Source organism: Pezoporus flaviventris, unplaced genomic scaffold (assembly GCF_033815535.1).
Source record: "Pezoporus flaviventris isolate CSIRO_AGI_PZ_B2104156 unplaced genomic scaffold, CSIRO_AGI_Pfla_v1 ptg000213l, whole genome shotgun sequence".
Taxonomy (NCBI): domain Eukaryota; kingdom Metazoa; phylum Chordata; class Aves; order Psittaciformes; family Psittacidae; genus Pezoporus; species Pezoporus flaviventris.
Window position 1 is genome coordinate 3501423 of NW_026892761.1, and position 24310 is coordinate 3525732.

The 24310-nt window shown below is 45.4% G+C and overlaps 1 protein-coding gene and 1 long non-coding RNA gene across 2 annotated transcripts; both read left to right on the forward strand.

Moving 5' to 3' along the window:
• Positions 1–144: 144 nt before the first annotated feature.
• Positions 145–4362, forward strand: RPS21 (ribosomal protein S21). Its single transcript, XM_061441382.1, has 6 exons — positions 145–204; positions 391–484; positions 1397–1460; positions 3351–3422; positions 4064–4119; positions 4300–4362. Exons 2-6 carry the CDS (start codon positions 435–437, stop codon positions 4307–4309), a joined length of 252 nt encoding a protein of 83 aa, XP_061297366.1. The 5' UTR covers positions 145–204; positions 391–434; the 3' UTR covers positions 4310–4362.
• Positions 4363–13971: 9609 nt separating this feature from the next.
• LOC133262503 (uncharacterized) lies at positions 13972–16729 on the forward strand. Its single transcript, XR_009741328.1, has 3 exons — positions 13972–14504; positions 15025–15186; positions 16166–16729. It is a non-coding gene; the product is annotated as an uncharacterized LOC133262503 (long non-coding RNA).
• Positions 16730–24310: the final 7581 nt, after the last annotated feature.

Below are 24310 nucleotides of genomic sequence, written 5' to 3' on the forward strand. Positions count from 1 at the left end.
CGGGGCTGACACCCGCATCCCCTCAAAGGCCTAGGGCGGCAGCGCTCCGCTTCCTCTATGGTCCCCTCAGCGGGCGCTACCTCACTGAGGCCATTTAACAGCCCGATGACGCCACTCCGGCGCGCCGGAAGCGCGCTACTCCCCTTCGGTTATTTCCGCTTCCGCCGCCCGCCCTCCTTCCCTTTCCGCCGCGGCACACGCGAGGTAGGAGCGCGATGGCGGCGCTGCTCCGCGGGGAGCGGCCGGGCCGGGGCTCCGGGGGAGGGCTGGGATCGGCGCGGGGTGCGCGACCCGCGGTGTCCGCGCTGCTGTGAGGCCGCGGGAGGGGCAGCTCCGTGGTGGAGCCCGTGTAGGGAGCGCGGTGCGCAGACCAGGCCTTGTTCCTTGTAGGTGTTACCGCTTGGTGCCTGGGCCGCCGCCGCCACCGCAGCGAGATGCAGAACGACGCCGGGGAGTTTGTGGACCTCTACGTCCCTCGGAAGTGGTGAGCAGTTCCCCTCGGCGTGTGGCCTGAGGAAATGGGCCCTTGGCGAGAACCGGAACAGAGGCCGAAAGCAGGGGCTTTGGGAATATCTCTGAAACAAATATATATGTGTTTTTGTTTATTTCCGTATTTTTAAATGCTTTATGTAAAATATACGAGGCAAAGACTAAATGTAAAGCGATCACTGTGCATCTTCTGTTTGTAACTGCCAGCTTTACAGCGGCAGTGTGTACAGTGGCAGTACAGCTCTTGTATGGCTCATGCCAGGAGGAAATATGCAGGTTTGTAGCTACAGGCACAGTGAACCTGTGAAGTGAACCCTTGTTGCCTTTATAGCACACCTTAAGTACAGTTTTGAGATTATAGTTGGTGGAACAGTGGGAAAATTTTTACATGGGTGCTAAACAGCAGCAGCAGGCTAAAAATAAACCATTTGTGTGCATTTTAGTAGGTTAAAGTCAGATGGCTTTTACAGCCTGTTGTTTCTGGGGGTTTGCAGGCTGAGTGCCTTTTGGCAGCTGTCATGGCTCCCCATGAAGAAGGCATAGAAACTGCTTTCTCATTAGTTACCTTGATTGCTGTTATTTCATGTACTTTAGAAAAGAAAAGCTTGATATTCTGTGTGATTTGAAGGCCTGTGCTGATGTGTGTCCACTATAGGGGTGAAATGGGTATATAGAAACCAAAATGAAGGCATAGCTGACAACTTAGCATGCCCCTGCCAAGTGAAATTCTCCATTAAATGTACTTAAAAGTGCATTTTAATTTTCTGAGCCCCGAAAGCTTAAACTTTATTGCCTGAATTCCCTGTGAAGCTTTAATTTGCGTGTAGATTTGGTGTTGTTAATAGTGGCTTTTTTATTGTTACTGTCCATTTCCTTTTGTTTAAATGCATCTTGTTTTATTCCTTAGCTCTGCTAGCAACCGAATAATCGGCGCTAAGGATCATGCTTCTATTCAGATAAATATTTCAGAGGTAAGTTTTATACCAAATATGTGGGGAGAGCTGCACCTTTAAACTTTGAATACAAGTTAAGAGATAGAACAGTTTGTGATGCATCTCCAAATAAACTAGAGACCGTGTAAGTATAGAGCTTGAGTTCTTACACACAGATGGGTATATTACTGTGTCACCACTGGTTATTTTTCAGCCTACTGGAAGATACTCATTGGAGGAAAAGCTCTGTACAGTCTGTTCCAGGGCTTAACAGTTTGAGTACAGCTTCCTAACTGTAGATATTTAGTGTTACTAGGGAATTCCTTGCCCTGAAGGAAGGGAGAAGAAATGCTTGCTCAGGGGGATTCTTACCCCTTTTACCTTTTTTATTCTTGTTGATCTTCTCTGTGTTTTTTGTAGTATGCCCAAACTCAGAGATAGAGTTTCCAGAGCAGAACTTCCATGTTTTGCTTGAATCATTTGCATTAATTCTTGTCACTGCTGCTCCTGATAGATAGCAAATGAGTCTGTGTGCTTTGTGCATTATCATTTCACTAACTCGGTGCTTGGGGTATTGATGCTTAGAATTCTTCCTGAGACATGCTGGTTATATGTGTTGACCTGGTGTTGTCCGTTTAGTTTTCTTACTGTAACAAGGAATTTGTTCCTGTCTTAAGTTTAATTTAATCTTCAGTGTTATTGCAGAGCCCTCCAAGCTTAAGATATATGCTGAGAAAACCACAGTAGACCTTGACTCTGGCGGGATCCCAGTTAATGCGCATGGGCTCCAGTTAATTTGAACTCTTTTTTAGCATGCTTTGTTTTTCTCATTTATTGGTACTCACCTTGCAGGAATTCTGGGGACACAATCTTCCTGTAGTTCCTTGTGAGCTCTATAGCTTGATTGATTTCTTCTTCAGTGGGAGACCACAAGACTTTTCATAGAATCATAGAATAGTTAGGGTTGGAAAGGACCTTAAGATTATGTAGTTCCAATCCCTGTACCGTGAGCAGGGGCACCTCCCACTAAACCATGCCACCCAAGGCGCAGTCCAGCCTGGCCTCAAACACGGCCAGGGATGGAGCATTCACAACCTCCCTGGACAACCCATTCCAGTGCCTCAGCACCCTCACAGTATCCAATCTAAACTTCCCCTGTTTAAGTTTTAACCCATTACCCCTTGTCCTATCACTACAGTCCTTAATGAATATTCCATCCCCAGCATCCCTATAGCCCCGCTTCAGACACTGGAAGGCTGCTATAAGGTCCCATACTTTTAAACAGCTGAACCTCTTGTATTATGTCTGACTAAAGAATTAACTTTTTGAGAGGCTCTGCTTCTGGTTTCCTGTAAATACTTTCTTCACCATGTTTCATTCCTTCAGTGATCCTTATTTCTTGTTTGCAAAGACTCTGCTAGTCAGTAGAACTCAAAAACAAACCCTCGTGGTATTACAGGTTTCACTGCACTGTTTAATTTCACAGTTTATATTGTTTAGTCTTTTCTTCCTGTTTTTCAGCAACTGCAGGAAATGAGACAATTTTGTGTCTCTCAACTTGGACGCTTTTCTACCTGTGTAACAAAACTGTCCCCTTCCCCCTTAAGATTTCTGTAATACTGACCTTAATTAAAAGAAACATGAAAGAATAGCAAAGGCAATAAAACCCACAAGTGAACTTCACACTGAACTTTCCATTTTTTTCAGAACTCGAGTATTTTCTTCTTTCAGCTCCATTTTGTATTGTGTTCTTGTTACGGTGTGTGGTCCATTTTATAGCTGCACCATATCATTAACTATCAATTCACTGTGAGAAGATACTCTGTAGGTGTCTTTCAAACTTCAGTATTTGCCTTATTGTTTTGTAATTTACAGAAAAAGATTTGCAGTGTAAGAATCTGCATGGAGTAACTTGCTTGTTAATTCTAGGTTGACAAGGTAACGGGCAGAGTAAACGGCCAGTTCAAAACATACGCCATCTGTGGACCCATTCGTCGAATGGTGAGTACTTTCCTGACCTCCAGGATGCTTGTGCTTCCCTTTATATTGATGAGGAATTGTTCAGATTTAGATTTGACCCTGGAAACACAGTGTGCCTTCAGCTCATTCGAGAGAGAGCTTTTGTGGGGATAATGAAGGCAGAGTGAAGACGTGACCAAATTCACTTGCAGGAATCAGTTTCTTCTGGTTATTTCTTAATCCTTTGGTTTGTAGAATTATGTATGTTTAGATTTTTAAAATCACTGAAGGATGCAAGTGTTTTTTTTCCTTTTAATGTACCAAGTTACTAATATCTGACTTTTATCTGTTGTTTAGAATTATTAGAGATACTACCGTGATTTAAATTTATTAAACACGGTGTGAAGCTTCTGGAGTTCATCAGAACTCTGCTTACCCAGAAATATATCTCACTAATTCAAGTGTGTATTTTATCAAGTGAAAACTATTTCTTATCCTAAAGGATGTCAAAGAATTTAACAGTTTGTTTTGAAAACAGTAATCTGTGCATATAAAGTGTAGTGATCTGTGGAAGGCTTTGGGAAGTTCACTGCCAGCATTAATGCTGCAGCTGCTTCTCTTTTTAATGTGTATTTGGCAATTATTTGGTCACTTCAGAATCATCTCTCTTTGTTTTTTCAAAGGGTGAATCAGATGATTCCATCCTGCGTCTGGCAAAAAATGACGGAATTGTTTCCAAGTACGTATGTTTATCTTCTCCTCTAACACTTGCGGGGGTAATTTCCATACCCAAATCCAGCTTTTAAGAGGAAAATGTATACACTGTAGTTATAGGATGATTACACAGTTGGACAAAAATATTTACCTGAGCTGCTGAAGCAAACTGGCTTGTAACAATGTTTGTTTCATTTTCTTCTAGGAACTTCTAACTGAAGAAACTCTGGTATGGAACATCTGATGTAAAATAAACACTTCAGACCTATATCGTGCTGTGTCTTTTGTTCAAGTCATAAACATCGGCAGATTTATTACAGTTAGTCTTAAAAGACTTAGGAATGTGTGTCATCAAAAGATACACAGATTCTGATTGTGAATTCTTAAAACAAATCAGCTTGTAAAGCAGTGCCAGAGTTGAAAGTGAAAAATTTCCACTTCGGTCGTTGCTTTACTGTCATCTTTCTTTTCCAGATTTAGTAAGTTTCTAGCAACCTAAATGCTGCTTGCTGCTTTTTCACTCAAAAAGGGGATTCTTTTGGTTATGATATCAATGTTTAGTGGGGTTTCTGCTGATAAAGGCTCACAATATTTATTCTGCCAATGATACGTGCTTTAAGCAAATTACTGTTTTTAGCTATCTTACTGGCAGAACCAAGAGAGGATGCAAGTGGTTTGCTACTACATCTTGACATTGTGTCTCGTACCTGTCAGTTTGTTCTCTGGGTAATTTCAGTCACTGGGATTTTGAGCTCACAAGTTTTTACCATGTGGTTTGAAAGAGTTGCTTCGGGGTTTTACCTGTGGTACTTCTGGTGCTCAGTTTTAATTTGAACTGGTTGGTTTTCTGATAATGGAAAGCTGCTGTAGTTACTGTGAAAGGAAAATATGTATTGGCTCAGATTATGCTGATAGTCAAACCGCAGGCTTTGCTGAGGTATCAGCAGGCATTAACTTTGGATCCACCCAGTATCTTGGAAGTAAGGTTGGTTATCTGCAGGGCTGAGGTCAGAGATAGGCTGTCAAACTGAAGTGTTTAAAAAATCTACAATCACCCTGACCGTGCAGTACTGTATCCTGACACTTCTGAGCTTCCTCCTGCTTTCTGTGCCAGAACACCAGAAATAACATTGTTTCATGACCTTTTTGGTTTTTGTCTTTGATCAGCTCTTCACATTGGGCTTAATTGCATTTGGGAAGTGGGATTCTCAAGGTGCTAGAGCTGTACTGATGAACGTTTGGGGTCCCACCATTCATTCTAGTGGGTGCTTCCAGCAGTGTTATGACCTTTTATGTCTTACCAGCATTAAGCACTGTATTAAATTGCAAAAGCTCTCCACAGTCTTCTTTCCTGTACTGTGCAGAAATAGAGAATTGCAGTAAGTGCTAAGCTAGAAATAACTGCTGGCACCAAGATAGGTCTGAGAGAGGGAAGGGTGCCTGGAGCAGACACTTAATACTTTTGTGTCTTAAAATGTCTAATTAAAATCACTGGCACCTCTACTGGGAAAAGAGATTTCTGAGTTGCTGTGGCTGTAATTCACAGGAACTTGTAAGTATGGTGTGGCTATAGTTCTACAAGGACTTAAAAGCCTACTGTCTTTTCTACTGGTATAATGTTTTGCAAGAGGGATGCAAGAAGAGGCGATAACCCTTTCTTCCAGGTGCTGCCTTTGTGTTGGTGGATTTTGTTAACCACATCAGGTTTATTTATCAGCTGGTGCTTTATCAATTTGAATGCCATACATGGTTTTGGTAGTTTTAAAATATGCTGGTGTCATACACCTAGTGTTGATCATTTCAGTTAGTCAGATTTTACCTATTTCATGATACCCACAGCTACACACAGGCTGTCCTTCAGGTTGTATGTGCTGATTGCATGTTGTCAGGAATTACTGAGAGGTTATATCCAGAGTACACAGTGTTTGCTCCTGTGTGGTCATCTCTAGGACAGTGTTTGTAGTCCCTTAAATCTCTGGTCAGCCCTCTGAAAGTTTTCTCAAGTGATAGCAAGTGTTCTGGTGATGTTTTCCTGTTTATGCTGTAAGCTGTCGCCATGTAATGCTGGTTACCATGTGTCTTGTTTCTGGCTTGTTTGCAAGTTACTGTGGGTGTGGGAAACCAGCCTATGACTTCTCTCAGGAGGGCCTGAAGCAGGGATGCTATTGCCTCTGAACTGGGGAGGGTGGCTGAGCTACCCATGTGTAGCATCTTTCTCCTTATCTGTGTTTTTCTTTCTTAGGCATGTCAGGGTATTTCTTTGACACCATGGCAATCTGTTGAATCCAAGCATAGCAAATCAGGCTGTGTTGATGTGTGGTTGCACTGTGATGTGGGGTTTTAATTTGAGTTAGGGAGGTTTTATCCAAATCATAAATGAGGATCTCATATGTAAGCCACCATTTAAATATAAAGTACAAAACTAAAGCTTTGTTATAGGAGAGAAGGCTGAAATCAGCAAGCTGTTCGGCCTTTTTAGCATAGCTATAAATTAAACATCTTTGACTGCACAGGCTGTCTTCCCACTGATAAGACCTAAAATTAGTCGTCCTCCTCCAAGCTGATAGAACTTCTAATAGATAAACTCCTGGATGTTCCAAGTGAGAGGGAACTAGCAAAAAACACCAAAGAATGTTGAATTAATTTTGAACTCTGTAATACAGAAATCATGCGAGTGTGTTACCTGTTAAATACCACGAGTGGAAAAAAAAAACACTTTATTTGTGAGCTGTTTTCTTCTGCTGCGTAAGTCAACCGTGAAAGATGCATTAATAAAACGGGAGGGGAGACAGGACTGTTGGTTGTGATTCTCCTGGAAATAATTCATTTTTCCAGCAGATAAATCTCTGAAAACACTCTCTGGAAAGACAAATACAGTCTCCAAACTGGAGAGATTTCAGCTTGGCTTGTGGCCAATGCTCATTACTTTCCTTTGTGCACAGCAAAAGGAGATAAGTTTTAATTGGACTTCATGTTTCTTTCTGGCGTATCTTAAATTAGCTACTTTTGCCTTGGCGTTAGGGTAGAACTTTAAATAAACCCAGTAACTGTTTACTGCTGATAACTGCCTATTTACTAAAGAGTTTAAATATTGTTGACTTGTTTCTAATCCCCTGGGCCTCTGGTCATCCATGTGGATTTCAGTGGAATTCCTCCATAAGGCAAAGTGAACTGACAGCTTAAAAGTTTAAGATGAGCTTGAGGTCTCTCAGATGTCTTCCTAAGCCATTAAACTCCATTAGCACACAGCTATACTGAATTCACACTGCTCTATTGATTCAGTATTTAAGTTGTGATTTAAAACTGTCTTTCCTTTATAGCACTGATTGTTGCCTTCTGGTTTTCAGGCTTTTCAAAATTTGAAATGAATTCCTTTTTGATTCATTTCCCGTCAAAATAAAGCTTCTGAAATCTCACAGTGCCATGTCCTAAACTCCAGTTCATCTGGAAGAGGATTAGTGCTGTGCTAAAGGCTTCCTGAAGTTCACAGTGTCTTCACCAGTGAGGCTGCAGAGCACATGAGGGCTAAAAATGCCTGTAAAATCCTGACAAGGGAGCACCCGTGTCCCAAAACTCCATTTTGAGTTGCATTTTCCAGTATTGTGATGTAAAATGCTCTTTGTTTTCCTGGGACAGGAATAGTTCAGACCTTGTAGAGCCATGAAAGGGAATGAACTGTACTTGTACTGTACAAGATGGGCAGAGTTGCCCTTACATGGTTACATTGCACCAAGTCGTGAGATTCTTTCCTGTTACTTACGAGGACTTGGCAGTGGCATCCTAAAGACATCTGATTTAACTGGGGCTATTTTAAGTGTCTTTGGCCAAAATCTTGCTGCGCAGACAAGAGCCTCTCTGCTCCTTAGAACACCTGCTTTCCTGGTAGGAGCTTGTGGATGTCTCCTAGCACTGATTTTTCCTTTAAGCTTTGACATTCTTTTCATGAACTATACAGCATTGAAGAGCTGCTGGAGTCCATCTCGGCCACAAGCGTGCTGTGATCAGAGGTCCAGGTTTGGGAGGCCGCTGCATCTTCTGTTGCTGGGGGCACAGAATTAGCAGCTTTGATAACATCACCCTTGCTTGCAAGGTGCCAAACAGGCACAAAGCTGCCAAGGCTGAGGGTGGGCAAGAGGCAACGTGCTTCCCTGGCAGCACTTGTGTGCGGGGCAGAAAGGAGCAACGTGCCTTAGGATAGGAGTAAGAGCGCCAAGAGCATCTTTTGCCTTCATGTGCATCCATTACTGCAGCTCTCTGCTTCCTAGCTCAAGCTCCCGAGGAGTGTATGGAGCAGAGGCTGGCTCTCCAGTGCTCCCTACAGAAAGGAAGCTGGGACAGCTTGCCAGGAATATCATGTACTTTCCCAAGGCGTGCAGCGATGCCAGAGGCTGCTGACAGCCTACCTAGTGGACTGAGCTGAGCTCAGTGGGATGTTCAGGTCTGCCTATTCCCATCTCCTGTTTCATTCACCCTTGGTGATACACAGAGATAAAACCCCTCTGCTGCAAATAGTCCTTTGAAGGGGTCAAGGGAGGCTTTGATGTTAGTTAATTCGTTGACCATTCGCATTGAGGCATCCCAAGGGAAGCAGCTTCCCCATATGTACGTTGGACTAATCAGCCATGGAAAGAAACCAGAGAAAACTAATTAGGCTTTTTTTTCCTGCTGGGAAATACCCTATTGTTTAAAATCAGACAGGGGTTCTCCATTAAATAGTTCTTTCCTCAATAGAACGGCAGGTAGTGAAGTTCTAAGAATTAGAAGCAATTAATAAGGTCAGTGTGATGGTAGACATGAAGACAGGCTGAGAAAGTTGGGGCTGTTCAGCCTGGAGAAGAGAAGGCTGCGTGGAGACCTCATAGCAGCCTTCCAGTATCTGAAGGGGGCCTATAGGGATGCCGGGGAGGGACTCTTCATTAGGGACTGTAGTGACAGGACAAGGGGTAATGGGTTAAAACTTAAACAGGGGAAGTTTAGATTGGATATAAGGAAGAAGTTCTTTCCTGTGAGGGTGGTGAGGCACTGGAATGGGTTGCCCAGGGAGGTTGTGAATGCTCCATCCCTGGCAGTGATCAAGGCCAGGTTGGACAGAGCCTTGGGTGGCATGGTTTAGTGTGAGGTGTCCCTGCCCATGGCAGGGGGGTTGGAACTGGATGATCTTGAGGTCCTTTCCAACCCAAACTATTCCATGATTCTATGATTCCATTAACAATATGGATAGGACAGAAAACAAGATGGAAAATCTTGTAGGGGAAGGGGAAAGAGCTGGGGATATCAGTGCAGAGCTGGATGGCGGGAAAGCTCTACCACCCCCTGTTTGGAGGCTGAGGGTGACGCCCGCACTCCCCATCCTCTCACAGGGCTGTCTCTCACAGTTATTTCTTCACCTGACCCATGTTTCCCATTCCTGCAGCCATTCCCAGCCATGTCCCATCGCTGTGGAGGGGCTCGGCCATGGCCGTGGCTGTGGTGGGGCGCCTGGGGCCGGCCGGAACCGGTTGTGTCCGGTGTGAGGCAGCCCCGCGCCTCCCCTCAGAGGCGCCCGCGCCCGGCTCCGCTCTGCTGCTGGTCAAAAGGTGGGTGCCATTAAAAGCTTTGGTGCTAATAGAGCTGGGCTGGTTCATCCTGCAGAGGAGAATGCTCCAGGGAGACCTTAGAGCAGCTCCAGTGCCTAAAGGGGCTACGGGAAACCTGGAGAGGGGCTTTGGACCAGGGCCTGTAGGGACAGGACAAGGGGAATGGCTTGAACCTGCCAGAGGGGAGACTGAGATGAGCTCTTAGGCAGAAGCTCTTCCCTGTGAGGGTGCTGAGGCGCTGGCACAGGGTGCCCAGAGAAGCTGTGGCTGCCCCATCCCTGGCAGTGTTCAAGGCCAGGTTGGACACAGGGGCTTGGAGCAAGCTGCTCTAGTGGAAGGTGTCCCTGCCCGTGGCAGGGGTTGGAGCTGGATGAGCTTTAAGGTCCCTTCTAACCCAAACCAGGCTGTGGTTCTATGGTACAGCTGGCGATGGGCTTCAGCAATGCCTTAGTTTTGCATTGTGCTTCTCCTGCAGCAGATCTGCACGAGATTTATGGTGAAATATGTGTATTTATCCATATTTCACACCCGGGAAAACAATGGTGCTCTGAAAGTGAGGTGTGCCCGTCTGTCAGACATCTTACAGCACCAGGATTAAATGCACATCGTGTGTTATCTGTTAACCCACGGCAGATGTTCTCCTGAGAGGATGGAGGGTGAGCCTTGGGCAGGAGGCCAGGCTTGCTGGGTGTTGATTGTGGGTTATTGCAGGGATAGAAGTAAACGTCACACTTGTTCTGATGAGCCGATTGCAAGCTGTGCACTAGGACCCAACACCAACATCAAAATTAAGCTGCTGCTTATCTGGCTTTAAGTGCAATCATCTTTTCACTGCTCTCCTATAGCAACAGATTCCCAAGGAGCACTCTGATCCATCTATCAATGCATACCAAAAGGCAATGCACTGATGTCCTGACGTGAAGTTTCGCAGGCTGTTTCACCCACTCTCATGAGTTGCAGTGCCTGTCAGGTAAGTAACGTTGAGCAAGAATACTAAGATATTGCCTGCTTTATCTCACAAAGCAGCGTTTTCATAAAGCATTTAGCACAGCTCTGTATGGGTTGCTCATTGAGCTGGGAAATGTGATAGTTCATGCTCTAGGCAAAGTGTTCCAAATGTCCGAGGCTGAAGGAAAATAGCACTTCAAAATAAATTGGGTAGTGCACGGGGAGGTGGCAGAGATCATTACTTGCAGCTTGTCCCTGGTTCATTCAGTTCTTCCCTCTACAAGGGTTGGGGATTTAATTCTCCCTTTGACTAGTGTGAGGCTAAAAGAAAGGGATTTACACGCTTGATTTCAGCTCTGGCCAATGGAGCTGTGCTCGCAGCAAACTCCCTCTGCATTCCTGGGAAAATGGGGTCATGTGTGCTGGATTGCTCAGCCAAGCACACGAGTGGATCTGTGGCTGTGCAGCCCACAAGCCAGCTGTGCTGGGGAAATAATGCCCTTAAGAAGTCAGTTCTGCAGGGAAGATCAGAGCCTGCTGGTGGGTCACTTTTGCTGCTGTCTTATGTCTGCTCTCAAGTGCCTGGAACCATCATCCCAGAGTTCAGTACATTAGCTGGTAACCTCAAACCTGGAAGAGTTTCCAGGCAGGCTGACCAAAATCTGAGGATCTAAGACTGCCTGTACCCAAAACTAGCTAAATAAAAGGAAGCTAATCCCAGATGGTGCTGATTAAAACGTGAACTACAAAAGGCAGATTAAGGAAGCAGCCTTCAGTCTGCAAATATATTAACTGAGAGGGAGCTTGATCACTGTAGCACAGAGCTCCTGTTTCTGGAAACCCAGCACATCCTGACACAGCCTTTGGAAAGCCTGCATCCTCCTGCAGAAGATAATGGTGCTGAGCTTTGGGTCTTTTGAATACAGGGGGAATTGGTGTCTCAGTAGTCACCTTCTTGCTGAGTTATACAAGTGTGACCGTGTTTGGCATGAGTCTTTAAGTCTTAATTCCCTCGAAACATTCAGGAAAGCCTCGTACACATACATGTATAATAGCTTTCCGTGTGGTTTTGTAAAAATCTCAACCTCTGTCACTTCATCAGGTATATTGTGGCTCATGTCTGTTCTATTACTCAACCTTCATTGACTTCAGTGCCTTTTAAAAAGACAACAAAAAAGTGCTGGTTGGTTTTACTGAGCAGAGAGCTGCTCCTGGTGTGCTTCCCATAAAGTGTGCTTCACAGGCAGGCAGCAAAACTAGAGCACTGGGACCAGGCTCAGGAGACCTAGATTTGACTGCTGACAGCAATGTTTCTTTTGAGGAAGACATGTTGACTGCTACATCCCACACTAGAATTTACCCATCTCTACAGTGAATGTGATGGAAAAAGGAGGAAGCTTTGAATGGATTTGAGGAATGCTCAGAAAATGTAGTATGATGTGGCAAAAAGAATATATACTTTAAAGAAGATCTGGAGGAAACTCAGTAGAGTTGAGCCAGAGGCAGGTGTCCTATCTTTCTTACTGGTTTTATCCTCTATTCAGCAGGGAAATTTTACAGCACCAAATAAAATAATCCAGGTACCTTTTTTCTCTTTGTGAGAAAGACTCTTTGAGGGGCTTTTCCTTTAAAGATTGGGTGATGAGAGGGAGGGTCCTATCACAGTTGATTGCTGGAAAGAGTGACTGATTTACAATGCTCTGCAGCTTGAGATAGTGCATCTGGTATTTGGAGACTCTAAAATGCAAAAAGCCATGCTCATGGGGAGCCTGTTCTGTCACCCATTTCTTGGTCAATAGCTGGGACCCAGGAGTCCCAAGATCTGCAGGTCATTGTAGGCTCCACCACTGCTCCAGGGCACACGGCTGTAGCTGCCATGTTTGCTCATACTGCTCTGGCTCAGCCTGAAGACTTCTTGGATCTCTGAGGTTGATGGAGCCTTTAATGCAAATTCACAGGATACCATTGGACTTAGATCCCCATCTTCATGACTTCGCTGAAGCTACACCAAACACTCTCCAGAACTGCTCGGAGCTGGGAACAGAACAAGCCAAGAGAAATTCCAGCAAAAGGGGGCAGAACTGATTCCTGCTCCAGATAACAGTTGTTATCAGAGAAGCTCATAAATCCACCCAGTTTAAACAGCGTGTCAGGCAGCATCCCGTTCTGCATTGTGCGTTGCCTCGAGGGATCTACAGCTGCTTGTTCTGATCAATGACTTCCATTCTGTCTTTCTGTTCCCAAAAGTCACTACTTCCTGGAAAATCTTTGTGGGGGTGCTAGTTCTGTCTGTGTGGCCTTAGGGAGAAGGAGCAGAACATGTTACTGTTCCCATAAACAGCCCCAAACTACTGTTTGGCTCTTACTCAGGTGGCTGGAAAACTCACTAGTGAGTTAAACAACATATATTGGCAAAAAAAACATGCCAGAAGTATGGAGGTTGTTTAAATGTTGACTCTGGGATCTGATTTTCTAATCCAAAGTGTCTGTTGGAATACACAAAGTCTTCATTGAGACACAAAATTCGTGTCTCTCCTGGGACTTGCAATTAGACACCCCTTGCTTGAAGCATGAACACAGGGCTAGCACAGCATTTGCTGCGTCACTGTCACCCTTCTGGTGACCTACCCTGCATCCTGGTAGGTGAAGATGACTTGAGGAGAAGGACACAAGACCACACCATGGTAATCTATGTAGCTTAACATTGCTTTTTGCTGCAAGCATTGGTTTTGAGGTTCTATGGCTTAATAAAAACGAGGGAGAAAACTTACAGTTACTGTTTGGAAAAATAACCCACAGCTTTGGGATGGAAAACTATGGATTTGCTGTTGAAGAATGATGCAGAACAAAGTCTTGCAGAACAAAGACTAGATGCTGAAGTAACCTCATAACATATTCTGTAAGGAAAACACCACATCATACACTGCTGGGGTGAGTTGTCCAGAACAGGATGCTGGGAATAACTGGTATTTTGGGTGAACCTATAAAACAAGACTCTGGACTCACCCCACGCAACAGAGAGGGATGTATGAACCTGTGGGACTTGGTGTCAATCAGGCAAATGCATGATGTCTCTGTAGCAGGCTGTGGTGTCAGCAGGAGTACAAGAGGGGAAGGTTGTTTCTTCTGCCATATGAAAATGCTTAACACCTTGGCTTACCTTCGCAGGTGTTTAATATCACCTTCCTGGAAACTTGGGTCACAAAAGCTGTGTCCTTGAGGACAGACCTGACCCTCTGCTTCCCATCATAGTGAAATTTCAGAAGTAATTGTTCTGGTTGCCTTTAATTGGTCATCTGGGGTAATAAAAGGGAGATTCCTAAGGTTGGCAGAGTCAGGAAGGAAAAGGAGTCATTTTGGAGTCCTTCCTTAATCCCAGGTTCTTTGTTAGAAACATTGGTGCTATTTAATTGACTGTTAAATCCTAATCACATGAGAACCCTCCCCGAGCATAATCTCCTGTGATAAATTGCCCAGTACTCCTGGCAGAGGCACATTTTGATCTCCAGCCTTTATGAGCCTGAGTGCTCTGTGATTACAGCTGATTTTTGAGAGGGAACAAGGGAGGAATGGATCTTATTTCATTTTAAACTGATGTAAAGACAACTGACTCCAGATTTGGATGAAGATACCATTCTCTCTTCTGCTTGAGGCCTTTGCAGATGTAGCTATTTTTGTCAAGCTTTTCAGCAGATGCTTACAGGGTCCAGGTCTTATCAGCCAGCCCTTGTGGGGGGTGGGGGGGAGCAACCAGAAATTGCACAAGGTCTCATCCCGCAGGCAGGAGTGAAGGAAATGGGTTAGGTAGGAGCTGGTTATCTGTTGGAAGCAGCCTGTACACAGTCAGATCTCCAGGATCAGGAAAGAGAACTTGAAGGTGGAAATGGTAACTAGATATGAAGAAGGAACTGAGCAGATAAGAGGAGGATGGGAAGGAAGATCTGTAAGTCATTGAGAAAAACTTTCTTGTCCTTCAATCCTCTAATATTTCGTCATTTGACTCTGGTTGTTTTCCCCTCAGAGATTTCACCCTATGTCTTTGGGGTTTCTGAGAGCAACCAGAGCCACAAGGTGCTGGCATCCCTGAGGAGCACAGATGCTTGCATGGGGTGAGCATGCAGGTGAAAGTAAGGGACTTCTGGGATGCTCATGACACCATGGCACTGTGTTCCCCAAACCTTGGGAATTAGGAAAAAGGCAACCTCTGAGAGCTGTGCACCAGAAAGGTCTCTGATCTCAGACCTCCACACTTGGAGGAGGGGCAGAATTCATTTGCTCTCAGGTGCAGATTTCCAACCCACTGTGAAGCCACTTACATTTATACCCAGCTGAGAGGGCACAGGTTTAGTTTTGCTCAGACAGTCTCCATTTAGAGATTCCTCACTTGATGTTTTCTTAACTCTCAGGACAGCAGCAAAACCAGCAAAGTACTCCATGCCTGCCCTTGGGAAGGTGGTGATGAGCAGCAGCAGCCTAGAGGTTTGCTGGGACAAAGCGAAGGAACCAACATCCTGTAGCAGGAGAGAAGCAGCCCTGTGGGATGCAGCTTGCAGCATGGACATGTCTAGGTATGGCAAGAAGTCTGGCAGTCTGGCTGCATGTGTCCGCCAGATGCTGACAACTACATCTGGCAGGGGCATGGTCTGGAGTGAGTGTCCCTGGTGTCAGGCATCTGTCTCCCTTCAATGCAAGGCTTGTACTGGGACCAGCATGCTGGGGGTGATTTTCCCTGTAACTTTAAAGCTCCAGCACTAAGGGACATGGCAGTGTGTGTTGTGGTGGGCTCAGGAAACAGCCCTGGCAGAGTCACTGCACTGGGATACACCCTACCTCAGATGCCTGTTCCCAAGCATGCTGCCTGTGTCCAGTCCAGCAGCAGCTGTGACAGGGCCCCATGTCCTACCACACGCAGCACGTTCTTTGGCATGGCCCTGCTGATAACAGTGTGTTCCCTCAGTCCATTGCAGGCACATCACAGATCATCTCATTTTATCCAAATACCATTTCCCTTCTCAGTCCTGCATCATCACCAGGCTAATATCAGTGCTGTGTGACATTACCAAAGGAATGCTTGATAATATACCTTCTTCTCATCAGCTTTCTCCCAGCTCCCCTTAAATCCAAAATAATTTGTACTTCCTTATGACCCCAAAGGCAGCACAAACCAAATGTATCAGCATGAAAGCAAGCACTTTAATCAGGAAAATCCAGGATTTTTTTATTTGCTTTAATAATAATAGCAGGACTCTGAAGGGATTGAGACTAAGAAAGGAAGAGCAAATAAAATGAAATGCTATGTATGTTGTGGCTAAGAGCCAAAAGGCCTCTGGGCCAGGTTTGGATAAAATAGGGCTTAATTTCTGGTGTGAGAAACCGCTAGAGTGAATCTGTAGCAAACAAAGGGCAATTCACAAAGGAGCATAGGCCACGGATGGAGGAGGAGAGGGCAGCCTGCCAGCTCTGCCAGCTCCTGTGATTTTATCATGTCTTGCCATATCAGATGGTTTCCTTCCAGCTTCCTTTTCTGCTCGCATTTTTAAAAACCAGCTCTTCTACTCCTGAAGCTTGTAGGGCAAAACTCAAAGTACACCCCAAAGATGGTCCAGAAACCAAAAGGCAGATGAAAACCACCAGATTTCATTAACTTCAGGGAAATTAAATTGACATTCTTAAACAAGACCCAGGGAGAGGAGGGTTTCTTAAACGTTTGGGCTGGGCTGTGTGAAATGCTTGCTTGGCCCAGGAGCAGCTGTTTACATTTGAAAAGAACTGCTGTGTCAGCAGTGCTGGTGGGCTCATCACTCAGTGACTGCATTATCTCCCTGGAGAGCTTCCAGCGCTGTGGAGTGTGAGATCCCCCAGAAACTGTCCTCTTCCAGACCACCAAAACCTCTCCTCTGTGGATCAAGGGGGTCAGAGAGATGACATAAAGCCAGCTATGGGAACAGGGTAATACAAACCTACCAAGGGAATTCTCTCCATAATGGGAATCTTGCCCAATTCTTAAAAGTCCACTTTTTTTCCTTGGGAGCCTACCAAAGAGCATGTATCAGACCGGTGGCATTTCCATCACAGCCCACAGTATGGGTGGTACCAATGGGAATGAACTGCAATCACGTACCCTGATTCCTCTCAATAAATGGAGCAGAGAGAATAGCTTGTTCTGAGAATCTAAAGCTTTGCTACTAGTTGCACACTGTGCTCAATGCCCTTGAGAATTAAACAGTTGGCTGGTGGAATATACGTTGTTTTAATTGCTCAGTTCTGGGCAGTGAGTTTGGTCCTTGGTTTGGTCTTAACCAACTGGGCATTTACCGCAGTTACAGAAACTAATGGCATTATGTACAGTAGAGAAAGCTTTACAGTTGTTCTCGTAAAGCTGTTTGCAATACAGGATTACTTCTCCCAGAGGTCACCCTTCTGTTTTACCATGGTATTATCTGATTTTTGAGGCCAGTTGTGGACTTGGAAATTCTGCCCCTGCACATTTCTTCCAGCTGTTGTAGGTCCTGGGATGACACATGTTGATCCACACAGGGCAGCCTGTGGCCATTTACCAGCCCAAGACCACATAAATTCATTCTAATTTTGAAAACACCATTATGGGAGTGTAGGGAGCACAACTTTTGGGTCACCAAGTCCACTTTGGGCTTACTTCAGGCAATGATGACTTGAGCTTTCCCCATAAGCTTTGTGGTTGAACACAAGTGGCCATAAGGTGCATCTGTGGAGCAGTTTTGGCTGGTTTGAGGTTCTGTCCCAATAGAGACACTTCTAGAAACTGCTGCTTGAGTTGCTGCCACTCCAGCAGACCAAATCCATCAAGTTTTCAAGCAGAGATTGAGCTAAGGTACTGAGACGTCACAATGTAGTTGGTGGAGAGGAGGCTGGTGGAGTTTACATCAAACCCCAATTTACGTTAGTGAAGCATTCAAGCCCCATCCCAAAAGCAGGGAGGCTGTATATACCGTGGGAAGGGAAGGGATGAAATAACACTGCAGTTTGCATTATGTCTTGTGGTAGGAATCCAAATAACTCTATCTTCTCCATGCTGGCAGGACGCTGTTGGGCACAGGTATATACAGAATACACCCAAGGCACCAGCTTCAGGGACAGCAGTCTCATAGCACTGGTGAAATGTACATTAAGATACCTTCCAAGACAAATGTACTGGGAGTGACATCCCTGGCATCATTAAACCCTCTGTGAGCACTGCCCTGCTCACTGCCTGCAGATGCAGATTTTCCCCTGTGTTACATAGGCTCAGTGTGACTAATGGAAGGGAAACAAGGAGTGTTTGACCCTCACTGGTGTCATAATATCAAGTGATGCCCACCCATTGCTTGAATAATCTTACCCTTGCAGGGCTCTGACAAAGAGGGCTGTGTTCTTGCTGTATATGATTAACTAAATCCTGTGTTAGATGTAAGAGGCTGAATGGGGAGCTGAGGACACTGTTTGCAAAGATAAAGGATGTGCAACTGTACTGGCACAGGCAGTGCCCCTGCAGCAGTGGTTTGTCTGCAGATAGAGAGGCTGGGTCCTGGTTTGATCCTGTTTGGAGCTGTGCTACTTACAATACATGAAATTTGAAAAATCCCTTTGTCTGGCCTCCCTCAGACTTCCCACATGGAAAAAGGGTGTGTGGGGATGGGAGTGCTGTGAACACAGTGTGCTCTCTGCTGTTTGCATCACTCAGGCCCATCCACACAATGGGGAGGGAAGGAAAAGTCAATAGTTGTTCGGCTACAACCATCATGGAGCAGAGGCTGTCATTGTCACCCATCAGGGAAGCCTCCCAGGGATCAGGTTCTCCTGTACAAAAACATGCTCTTCCCTACCTCCAGCCCAGTGTTTCCATTGTGTGCACAGAGACTTGCTCAGACACCACCTTTTTCCTACTTGCCTTTGTTCTCCTGGTCCAAGACCACATCTGTAACTCTGCATTAGGGACTGTAGCAATATCACAAGGGGTAATGGGTTAAAACCTGAATAGGGCAAATTCAGGTTAGATATAAGGAAGTTCTTTCCTGTGAGGATGGTGAGGCCATGGCACAGGGTGCCCAGAGAAGCTGTAGCTGCCCCATCCCTAACAGTTTTCAGGGCCAGGTTGGACAGAGCCTTGGGTGACATGATCTAGTGTGAGGTGTCCCTCTCCATGGCAGGGAGTTGGAACTGGATGAGCTTAAGGTCCTTTCCAACACAAACCATTCTATGATTCTGTATCAAAGTATTACAAGGATCAGCTTCTTGCAGGATGAGGAGATCCAGTTCAGTCCCCAAGACTTTACACGTTAATTCATTTCAGCATCACCTTCTCCTCTGCTCATCATCTAACACTATTTTTGTTACTCATAAGTTTTGAAATGGAGTGAAGTAGTTTGGGCAGCTCAATCTGACTGTAAATGCTTTTGAAGATTGACAGGAACAACACTTGAATTGTTGCAATCCAGCAAAGGCATACCTTTCACTTCAGATATTGGGATAAAAATGATATCTTGTGGTGGTGTTCCAGGTTCAATTTCACCTACATCATCTGTACATTATATGGCAACAGCCATTAGAAATGAATGATGCCAAAACCAGACAGAGCCTGTGCTCTTAATTGCAGGGGCCATTTGCTCTGTTGATGACAGACAGTGGCTGCCTGTGTGCACTGACTTCACCCTCTTTGTGTGTTTCTGTGCTTTTGCTGCAGTGTTTGCTATGGAGGCAAGTGGGATTATCCCTTTTATACCATCTGTGGTGGGGACTTTCCCCCCAGGTGCTCTGAAAGGTGCTCAGACAAGTGTGCTGTCTTTGAACTGAATGCCCACAGGAATTCATGCCAGCTTCAGGAACTGGTCTCAGGGACACCGTTCAGAAATACTGAAGCCCAAAATCTTCTCCACCTCTCCCTGGTACGGCTGTGTCTTAGCTGAGATCGCTGCCCAAGGACAGCCCTTTCCAAGCACATCTGCTAAGGGGAGGAGCAAGCATGGAGGCAAACGTGGTACAACTGCCTCTGCAGTCTATTACGCAAATCTGAGACCTTTGCAAGCAGAAGTAGCTCACCATGTCCTAGTGAGGTGCTCATTAACACACAGTGCATCATTTTTAATGGGTTTCTGTTGGTGTAAGTATTCAGTGTGAGTTGAGGTAGCCAGTGGGGCTGGGGTAAGTGAGAGATCTGTACTAGATGCTTTCTGAATGTGTCATTAGGATGATGTATTTTGTATATTCGTTCTCCTGTTTGTATCTGCATGTCTATTTAAACACATGGTGAGTTTGGTTTGTAAAGAGTCCTCCTCTGTTTGCTAATTGCTGCATTTAGCATCTGGTTTCCTGTGAACACCTTCATGTCTGGATCTTGCCTTTGTGACCCTAACAAAAGCCACCCCGACAGCTCTGTCTGCTTATTCCCACATATAAAAATGCATCTTAGTCCCTAATCTGAGTCCTTCTACTGCCAGCCAGGCAATGTCACTCTTGAAAAGATTAAGCTATTATCCCATGCAGATACCCCATCTTCCAGTGGTGGAAAATACCAGGATGCACAGGACACTGTGTTCTCTGGAGTTCTGTGGCCATGTGTTTAAAACTCTGGGAAATAAAGCCCACTCATTAATTCTGTAGGTGAATTAGTGTGTGTCCCCCAATCCAAACTCAGCTGTTTGTAACTCAGAAATGAAAGTGAAGCATCTTTTGTTTTGTTTTAAAACATTTTTTTACATGCTGCTTGAGTCACAGGCTAAGATTATAGTTGATTTTGGCCTATTTACAGCACGAGGATTTTAATAGTAGACATTCACTGAACACTCAAAGAGCAGTCCCCAGACACGGACAATTTAAACTCTTTGCTACTGTGCCTTGTACTAATACCAGCTTTTTCCCATGGATCTGTATCAGACAGAGACATGATCTCAGAGGAGCAGCCTGCTTGGCTTACGTATTCAGGAGGTTTTCATGAGAAGCCATTTGTCCCACACTGAGGTTTCCAGCACCTTTGGGTTTTATCCAGCCTGCTTTGAAAGGTATGGTTACACCCCAAGGTCCGGTTTGCATTAAGCCATTTGGGCTGACAGGAGTCTAATGTAGAACAGATTTGAGTCACAGTCAAAGATCCCCACGAGGCTGAGCTCGACCAGCTGAACAGGATGACTCATGTAATCTTTGTCAGCGTGGTAGATGGTGCATGCTAAACCGCACAGGCGGACGTCTTTAACAGTAAACCTTTGTCCAGGCCAGCTCCTGGTGTGGGCACTGCTGTGAAACAGCTCTCCTGAAGCTCACAGGGTGGTTGCAGATGCTTGTCCTGGTATGTGAGCAAAGGCAGCAGCAGCCCAAGCGGTGGGGGTGGTATATGGGGCCGGCACATTCATTCCTGTCACTTGCTGGAACTGCTGAGCTATTGCATGTGAGATGTGGAAAGTCAGCATGGTCTAGAGAAAGTGATTAAACAAAGATACGGGGGCCTAAGGAAGTGCCCTGCTTAGCTGAGATTTATGAGCCATGGTCGGATATGTCACTTGAAACTGCCAAAACACAGGGGGATGGGCCTTAGCCCTTCCTGGATGTGGCAGGAACTGCAGGCTGTGCTTTCCCATCCATTTGGTGTCCATGCTGCAATACAGCTGCCTGAGTGATGCCTGTAGCTTCAGGCTCTTCCTTGGTGTTTCTTGCCTTGTCTACTTTCCTTTAGTAAAAAGGGTTCTGCAGTCTCGCTTATTTTATGTATTGAGTTTAAAAACAAGCAAACAAATCTATTTTCCTACAGGGACTTTGCTTTTTCTGCATGTTTTCTATGGAGCAGGGGAGCTAAGGTAAATAACTGTGAGGTTGTGTGTGAGGTGCTTGTGGTGGCACTGCACTGCACTGCACTGCACCCAGGGCAGGGTCTGACACTGATAGAGCCTCTGATGTGGTTGAGGAGTCTCCTGCTGACATTAAAGTACCTCTGTTCATAGCAGAAAGGGGCTGTATTTCAATCAAGTAGCATCTCTCTGCTCTGCCTGAAGAGAATGACTGGAGTTAACGGCTTGTGCTTTGGTGATATCTGCTCCTACTTCTGGAAATGAAGAGTAGTCACCAGCCTCCAGAACAGCTCCTGAGGCTTCTTTTCAGAGCTAAAAAGATCTTGTGTCCAATCTGAGAAGAAGACAAAGCAGATACCCACTAACTACAGTGCTCTGAAGAACCAGGAGTGACCAGTGGGATGAGAGTCTGTCCTATCCAGCTGTGACAGGGGTGAGAAGATGTTGCCAGGTCCCCAGAGGCAGTCTTCACCTTTGCTACATCCACTTTGTTGTTCCAGGAGATGACTGGGAAAACCACCATCCACAAAGCATGGAGATCCCTGGAGTTCTGACTTCATCTCAAGGAGGGGATCTTCTCCTGGTACCTTTTATCTTTAAATTAGGAAAAAAATTAGCTACAGGGGCTAGAAATGACAGCCAGGCAGGGGGATGATTTCAGAGGAGAAAAATGCTCGTGAACCTCCCTGCTCCTCCCAGGCAAAGAAGCTGCCAGCCTTGATGTGGCATGTCATTCATCACGCTGTCACCCCAGGGCCTGGAGATCAGTCTGCTGCCAGGAGGGAGCGTGGGGCACACCTGTAACCTTTGCCTACCCGAGATGTCTGTGGTTGTCCCCAAGGCTTGCTTTTGACTGCAAAGGCAGCAATGAGCTGTGGGGGACATGGGGAGGGGCTGTGGGTGCTCGTACCTGCAGGGATGGGAGCTGGTGGGGAGTGCCCTGGAAAGCATCAGCTCTGCTGTTGCAGGGTGTGTTGTAGCCCAAGGGGCACTTCCCACTACAGGGAGCAGCAGCACAGCTCATCTCTGCCCCAGGACTCTCGACATGAACTCAACCCAAATCCACAGAAAACTCATTTCTGGGGAGAAATGGAGCCATAGTGCTGGATTTGCTCATGCTGAGAGTAGCTAAGAGCTACTTCAGAAGATTGCTGGTCATCTTTCTGGGTTGCACAGCATCTCCAGACCTAACTTAGTGAAAGCAGACAGCTGCTGTGTAAAGGTTGGGGCTGTCAGGTTTTGTTTTGAAGCAGCTCTTCCTCACCCCACCAGCTAAAGACCTGAGCGTGTATGTTCACATCTTCTTTCTAATGCTGGTTTTCAGATGCTGCAGCAGTTTAGTCTGTGTGGTTCATCTCACAGCAAAGCACAAGGGAAGAGTCCCATGCCCGTTCCCCAGCAGAACTGCTTCTATCCAACCCATTGGGCTGCCCAGGCTTTGTGTTTGCTGAGGATAGGAGCTGCAATATGCCAGCAGAGACAATAGGTAGGCAGGAGATGAAAAACACACCTGGTAGGAAAAACGAGTGGATGCAGCTTCTTTTGAAGTAACATGCAAGTATCTGCATAGAAGGAGTGGTTGTTAAACCAAAGTAAAGGCCTGTCAGGCCAGTAAATCCCACTCTTCTTGGTTATTGTGTAATTTATAGAGTACTTCAAAGGTGTCAGGGCACTCTGCAAGCAAATACTAGGGGAGAATCCACTCCCCAGAAAGTCTGCCCTATGACCTTACAAGCATTAAATCCCTCCTGACTCTCCCTTTTTGCCATAACCTGGAAACCCTTCCTGCTCCAAAAAGTCTCCCGAGGTCCCTTTCCCTTAACCTTCATCACTTGCTTTGTTCTTATATGTAAAAACGTATGTTTTTTTCTTATTTATAATAACATATACGTTTCTAGAGCAGACACTGTTCTCCCTGGTATTTAAGAAGATGGTTTTGTGCATCAAGAAATCAATTCCATTTCTGTGCCACTGTATATTTATAGAGACTTTATTGCTTTTTTTTTTAAGGTCTTGCTCCTTTATTTCCTTTTAATTATTTTCTTTTAAGCTTCTGGCTGAAAGGGAAGCGATACACTTATTGCTTCAGAACAAAAGCTACAGTATTTCTGATATCAGGGCTGTAATGTTTGCTGAGGATCAAAGGAACCTTTTCAAACATCAGTGTTTGTTACCGTTAAGAGGTGGCAGCCGCATCTTAAACACCCAGCCTTGTCATGCAAGGGAGTGGGCACTGGTGACAGACACACTAAATCCAGCAGTATGGGCTTCGCTTCAGCTTCTTGCTGGTCAATTTGAGCTTTGGCCCCAGCAAGGCCCCAGGGGATGGTTTGACCTTTAGTATGAATTTAGATTTGCACTGTGACTTCTCTAAATTATGCCTGCTAGAGGTCTTCAGGTCACAGTGCTCCATTGGCAGAGCACTACCAGCTCCCAGCACACCCCAGTAAGTGTGGGAGAAGGGGATGTCATTGTTAATGTTAGCTTCAAAACGAGCTGGATGTAAACTGGGTGTAAAAATGGCAATCTGCATGGGGTGTGCTTGCTGTCTGTGGCTGCTGTGTACTGAGAGATGCTTCCATCTCTAAATGGCACCATCTAAATTACTGGTGTAGGGCAGCAGATGAGCTTTGCAATGTGCCACGCGGCAATGTTCCTCTCACCATACAAATGGTTAAAGTAGAAGAGCTGCTCTCTTGGCTTAGATAAACAGGGTCCCTGTGTGAATAGCTTGCAGCCCCCACTCGTAATCTCTTTCTGATCTCTGGTTATGAAAATTATAGGTGGAATGTAAACTCCATAAAGATTAGTAATCACCAAGAGAGTAGAACAAATATTGGGAAGAGCTGTGAGCTTTTTCTGCATTCCTGAGGAATTCTGCAGGGATTCCTTTTCTATG